The 7,184-nt window shown below is 35.6% G+C and overlaps 1 protein-coding gene across 2 annotated transcripts in view; it reads left to right on the top strand.

Moving 5' to 3' along the window:
* The window catches only part of Gart (trifunctional purine biosynthetic protein adenosine-3 Gart), a 154,220-nt gene that overhangs the window by 70,990 nt on the left and 76,046 nt on the right, over nt 1–7,184 (top strand). For both annotated transcript variants that reach the window (XM_068393637.1, XM_068393636.1), the window contains exons 8-9: nt 871–994; nt 3,208–3,427. In XM_068393637.1, coding sequence (XP_068249738.1) covers nt 871–994; nt 3,208–3,427 — 344 coding nt within the window. The remainder of the gene's footprint in view (nt 1–870; nt 995–3,207; nt 3,428–7,184) is intronic.

Genomic DNA, 7,184 nt, shown 5'->3' with positions numbered 1-7,184 from the left:
GTGTATGCACATACGCACGTGTGTGTAGTGATCACAGTGAGAGAGCGCGTACCGTATAAATATCTTCCATTTCATAATAATGTTTAAATGAATCAAATTATTTTCTAAGATTGGGATTTTTAATCAAATATTGAACTTATGTCGTACTTTTTATTACCAAAACTATTTAAAAGTGTATTATAATGATCATTGAAGATAGAGAGACGATCTCTTTGGATTACTAATATGAGACAGAAGTCTACAAGAGCAGAGCTGATTTTTATGCAGTTGGGATAACTATCGAACATTTTTCTACTATATAGAGACAGTATTTGGATTGCATAATCAGAATAATTTTTTGGTGACCCTGAACACATTTCAGAAATCTTGTGAATCAGATCCCTTATATTGTTATAGAAAATAACAAACTTACAACAAATTCAAAATGAATGAAAGTCTATTTCAACAATTGATAAAAAGTGTGTTACTTTGTGATATGTATCATAATGAAAAATTACTTATTTTTGTGTAATTGCAACAATCATGAAGATTTTAGAGAATGGGCAATCATAGAAAATATGTACATTATTAAACTGGGGAAAATTACATATTTGACATGAATCCTTACATGGAATATTAAACCGACCTGCAAGACCTTTGTTTTATATTTTGAGGGATGTTTTTGAGAAAATTGATTTCCAGATTCAAACCTAATTTTAACTGATACTAATGGCGTAAATGCACTGTAGCAGAATGCTATTCAATAACAGCCTATATCTATATACCAGGAAACAGAGTATTGTGCATTTTTCTTTATGTTAATGGGTTTTAACACCAGTGAAGGTGTACTGACCAGCTTTTCTAATTAGTTTTACTTGATTCTTTTTACAGAGTTGTGTTGAGGGCAGGTTATCAAGCTTGGGTGTAGAATTTGACAAAGGAAGAAGTTGTGTTACAGTTTGCGTTGTCAGTGGGGGATACCCAGGGTCATACCCCAAAGGAAAGAAAATAACAGGTAAGAATATTATGTTCTTTTATGAAGTTTTGTTGATGTCTTGGTTTGGAAGCTATATAATTTCATAATTGTATTAGTAATATGACAAAAATAAGATTGATAATAGAAATGCAATGTGTCCAACCGAAAAAAGAAAATAATCCCTCAAAAAGAAGGGAAACACGAGTATGGGTTTATTACAGGTGTTCGCAAAAACAGGGAGAACATGGACCTTCTTTTGCTTGTTTTGAAGATTACTGTACTTTTTTGGTCCCACCCAACACTTAAAAGCTTTTACAAGACTATATACAGTATGTGTAGGAATATTTCATGAGCTGTCATTGATTTTATAGTATATTATTTGATGTCTTTACTTACTTTGCTTACTTTGATGGTTGCTTTTCCAGTCCCATACAGCAGGGGAACCCCACTCTCTACAGGACCTCTAGTGTCGTTTTACATTGTTCGTTCCGAGTATTTAACGTTTCATATCGTGTATTGTTCATTTACTGTTAAATCGTCACTGTTGTATGACTGTTGAAATAAAGTCTTCAGTTTCCTCTTGAAAGCCTTAATGTCTTCAATCATTCGAATGTCTGACTGAAAAATAAAAGGGACACTGATCTACATATTAAAGAATAATTAGTAATTAATTACTGTATTACTTCTTACGAAACAAATGTACAGTATTACTCAATAATATACATCTTTACAAACACTTACATGTAATGTATTCCAAATTTTTTTTTAATAATAAAGAATATGATCAGAAAAAAAGGGGTTAGAGCATTGAATAAGCAGAACTTACATGATTTCACATCTTGGTAAAATTTCTGCAATTCATTTTACTTCTAAAAGTACACAATTGATTTCTGATGTATTCTTTTACAAAGTGTTCTGTTTGACCAATGAGACCTTTGGTCTAGCAGAAGATCATTATCATATCTTTTCGCCTCTCCGTCTAAATAGCAAATCGGGCTAATTATGATAAATGTGTCTATCATGAAGTGATCAAGGTTATATGAGGGGGAAATAAATTTTCCTCATGATCCCATCAATCTTGAGAAAGATGGTTTGATTTTGGAATGTCCTTCGCCTAGAAGAGTTTACTACCATTGCTGAAGGGTATCTCTCACCCTTACCAAGTGGTAAGTAACCACTGAACAATCACAGTGCAGTAGTTAAACCCTTGAGTGAAGAAGAATGTTCGTTATAAGAATTACCCACCTCTCAATCCCCTCTTTCTAGCTGTATGATCAACTTTATGGGAAAGATTAAGGACAACAGTTACTACCTTCTGATGCCCCGTAAGTGGATAATGTTATCATTGCACCTTTCATGATGTAATGTAGGCTTTACTTAAGGGTCTTTGCATTGTACCTTTGGTCCTAGCTTCACTTACTTTATATCTCTCTACTTAACCTCTGCTCCTACTTCCTTTCTTCCATCTTAATGACCTACCTCTTTAACTTTTATTTCATAGTGTATCTGTAAGGTTTTCCCAAATGGTACTTTGGCACTTAATGGCCTCACAGGACCTAGTGCCGGGCTATAAGGCCCCAATTCATAAATATATTCTTACATAGAAATCTTGTGTCATTTTATGAAGTCAAGGAACTTCTTATGATCAACTTTCAACAGAAAGGGAGGATCCATCTAGAATGAATGTAATAAAATCTTACCTAGTTGAATTCAAGATTTGGAGCTAAGGCTTGTGGTTTTTGATGACTGAACTAAAAATCAAAGGTCTTTTATAAAATACTGTATGAGGTTTTGTTAAAAATAACTGGAAATTTACAACTATACCTGATATAAAAGCTAAAGTATAAGATATGAATGAAAGTATTTAGTAAAGGAAAATATGATAAAAACCTTGCTGATTGATTTCTTTTTAGAATCTTATATTTCATAATGGTGTTTGTAACCTACAACAATACTGCTAATTTTCAAAATACAGTATTACATTATGCATTTTATGGCCAATTAAAAACGGTTTGAAAAATCAATAGTTCAAATTTAATCCTCATTAACTTCTAAGATGCATCGAAAGAAACAAATATTTTAAGATAATAACTAACACAAAATACTTTGGTGTATTTTGTTATACTAAATATATTGCACTATACATTACTATAGTCTTAATGTCATTTTAGATTACAGTCTTATCCATCCTATACAATTTTTTAAAAGTATCATTGCCTTTCCTTTTCAAACACAATTCATTTAAATTTCAGGTGTTGAGGAGGTTAGCAAGGAAGAAGGAGTGAGAGTGTACCAGGCAGGGACAAAGATGGAAAATGGAAACCTTGTCACCTCGGGAGGGCGAGTACTTGCTGTGACTGTTATAGAGTCGGCTTTACCCTCTGCTGCTTTAAGAGCAACTGAAGCTGCTTCTCGGATTGTCTTCGAGGGAGCCTTCTACAGAAAGGACGTTGCCGCAAAGGCTTTTGATAGGTTAGCTTAATGAAGTTATAACATTTTTAGTTGTCGAAAGTTTATCTGATCATTCTGCTTCAATTTAGGACATGCCCAAAATTATCTAGATTAAAGAAAAATAAAATGCCTCTAGAGTGTTACAATCACTTTGGCACATTGACAAATTTTAAATTGTTATCATATTGAGATAACAAAGGCTTTCAATTAATTTCTAGACACTTTAGTTAATCTGTTTATACATTTAATTGATAAAACTTTTTCTCTTTGTATTACTCTCAATAAATATTGTCTTCAATTTTATATTACTGTACTTTTACTTGTCACTCAGTATCCTAAGTTGCTCTTCAAGAGACCTATTACACTAAAAGAAATCCACAGTAGGTAATAATAGGGCTATTGTCAGCATTGTGTTTATTCATTCTGATCAGATCTTTTTAATCTGTTCTGAGGCTGGTACAATATTACTTGTTTAATTTCTCTATTAAGACTTCAATTAGCTTCCTATAGAGTTTAAAAGAGAGGAGACTCTTTTTTTTAAGAATCAAATACAGTACTTGAGATGCTCTGTAATGTAAGTCTCTAAGACTTGACAGACAAACCACCTGGAAAGACTAGAAATGTGTATATTTAGAGAGAGAAAATCCACGAAGTAGATTATTTCACCATCCCGAATGGTGGTCCTACTAATTTTGTTGCCTCCATTAAAAGGAAATTCTTGTCTAAAGTTTATGAAAAATGTTCATAAGAGGCCATTGTTGAGAGTATATGTTTGCCAAACCCCCAAAATTTAAACTGATGATCAAAACTAAAAAAAAAAAGGATTGGTAGTAAGTTTTGAACCCAGCACAAAAATCTTATGGCAAATTTTTCTTTTGCTCAGATAACAAAAGTGTTTTGAATCATTGAATAACCATAACATATTCCATAATTTAAATCAAAAGACTTAATGGGAGTTTTGTTACATGCTGGATGCTTGTCCATGTTAGTGTCATGAGAAATGATGAGGGAGGCACAGAGCTAAGAGAAATGTTTTATCTGAAAGGATAAATACTGTGTCAAAAGTTTCATTATGACATAAAGTAACAGACTTAGCAGTATATTTTAATAAATTGACTGGTAAAAAGGGTTTTCCCGCTCTTTGTTTCTCATGATGGGAGATAATGTCAAGACTTGATGATTCCTCTTTGGGAGACACCCTATTTAGAAAAGAAAATCACTGGTGGAGTGTGTTAATGCCCTCATCTAATCTATACTTAAACCATCCAATGGCGCTATACACAGCTATGTATGTGAAAAATTAAAAAAAGCGTGATTTAGATCTTTTTAGTTGAATTTCCCATCCGTTTAATTGAGTCCGATTACTTCTGAAGGTGTATTAATATCTGTAGTTGAGATTGTTTATATATTTCAACATCTTGAATATTTCACTAACTGACATCTTGATAAATCTTTTTTAGATATCATGAAATGAGGTGTTCTGTCCTCCCTTTTTATCTAAAGTGTCACATCATCATCATCATCATCATCATTATTATTATTATTATTATTATTATTATTATTATTATTATTATTATTATTATTATTATTGTCATTGATTATTTATTATTTATCATTATTTATTATTATTTTTTATCATTACTAGCTAAGCTACAATCTTCTAGTAATGATAATAATAATAATAATAATAATAATAATAATAATAATAATAATAATAATAATAATAATAATAATAATAATAATAATAATTAGATAAAAAGGGAGGACAGAACACCTCATTTCATGATATCTAGAAAAGATTTATTATTATTATTATTATCATTATTATTATTATTATTATTATTATTATTATTATTATTATTATTATTATCATTGATTATTTTTTGGGCTCAAGCCATGGCGTCCTGATGGAAGGTTCCTGTTTGGTAGCTTCCTTGGGTATAAGACTACTAAGATATTCCCAGAGAATTTAACCACAGGTTATCACAGAATTCTAACTTCTGGAGCGAGTATCTCAAAGGTTTCCCTTTAAGACATCGTAATACAACAGGGGACACGCATGTCTGAACGTGCCACATAGCTATCTTCACCCCGAACAGAGTTAATGCTTCGGTGTGTAAGGGCTGAGAATAGCTGGGAGCCGTTCCACAGCTAATCTCACTCGTGGCTACTACTGATACTCGAGACGTAAACAAACGGACGCCATTGCTCTGATGACGTCACGCCCGTCTTTATCCTTTGTTTAGTAGCTGCCCTACTTAGACGGATTTTCCCTTGTGTTATCTTTATCGCTTTGCATCTTCGCTATGTCGTTACCTTCAGCCTCGCCTTCTTCTGGAAAGTTGAGTACAAGGTTCCAGTATTGTTTAATTAAGCTCTGGCCGTAAAGTAAATATTATTTTGCGAAATAATTGATGTTTTGTGGCAGAGCTGTGCCTCTACCGGACCCGCCATTTTATGGCGTCGTTGTTGTTTTGCATGTCTTATTTAGTTAGCCACAACAACGCTTCCGGCATTATATACTAATCGAATACATTAGTTTATTTAGTCTTCATAGCTAGGAACTTTTATATCGTGTTTAGACGCTTTTTATCGGTCATCGATTGACCTCATACCAGTCGGCTACTATAGCCCCCAGGCCAGGAGCCTACATACAAGTGTTCATGCATGATTTATTAGTGATCCTAGACTAAGTTATGAAGATAGTGGCATTATTATTTTACAATACTTTTGACAGTGATGCAAATGTTTTCGCCTTCAGGGACCATATAGGGGATAGGCTAGTCAGTGATTCTTTCTAGCCTAACCTAACCTTAGGACCCCTATATGCTTCCTTCATCCCCTGCCTTGGCATTCCCTCTATTTAGCCTTGATCCCTTTTCTGAGTAAAGGGATTAATTGTCTAATAGAGTATATATCGCCTCTCGGTCCTCCCTAAAGGAATGAACCCCCTTTAGGATTGCGTCTGAGAGTGAGGTTAGGCTAGCCTACCTCTATGGCTAGGATAGTCTATGACTTTCCTGCGATAGCGATATGTCTTCTTCCTTGCCTAGTTCAGGACTTTTAGCCCTGTTCTAGGTCGGGTTAGGAAGGTTTCTCTGTTCCATGCTGAAACTGTACTCTTGCACCGTTTTAGCCGATCAGCCTGATCTTAGGTTAGGGAGTGTCCTCCCTTCCCTTAGTGGCCGCTCTGGTACAGAAACCCTTCCTGGGAAGACCTCTCTCTTCTCCCTCCCCACCTATCTCTTGTATAGCCTAGCCTATGCTTAGGTTAGTTTATACTATCTGTCCCCTGTCCTACAACTCCTCCTTAGGGTGGATGAGTAGGGCTACCCGAGCTTCCTTGTGCAGTCCGCTCTGGTACATATACCTTCATAGTGTCCTATAAGGTTAGTTACTAGTATAGTTCTGCATATGGGAGTCTCCCCCCCCCCCTCTTGGGTGTTCCCTAGCCCTCCCTTGGGCTACCTAGCTCCCGGTCCCTAGTGACCCCTGCTCATGGATGTTAGAGCCTGCCTCTATCATGGGTACACCCTCTCAGGGAGGGGGAGGGATGTCTGGAACCCTGACGGTACTTCCTGCATCCCTTCCCCCCTCCCCCTGTCTCTCTATCTATCCGGGTGCCGGTCTCTTGCCGCCTCTACTGTCGGCAATACCTGCCTCCTTCTTGGTGACTTCCCTACCCTTGCCGCCAGCCCCCCGTGTACCGAGGGACTGCCGGCTGCCGCCGGCTACTACCGGCGGCTCTCCTACTCCTATCTAATCGTCCGCCTGCCGG

This window comes from Palaemon carinicauda, chromosome 19, assembly GCF_036898095.1.
Source record: "Palaemon carinicauda isolate YSFRI2023 chromosome 19, ASM3689809v2, whole genome shotgun sequence".
In the NCBI taxonomy this organism is placed as follows: Eukaryota; Metazoa; Arthropoda; class Malacostraca; order Decapoda; family Palaemonidae; genus Palaemon; species Palaemon carinicauda.
Note: the sequence above shows the minus strand (reverse complement) of the source record. Positions and strands in the feature narration are given on the sequence as shown.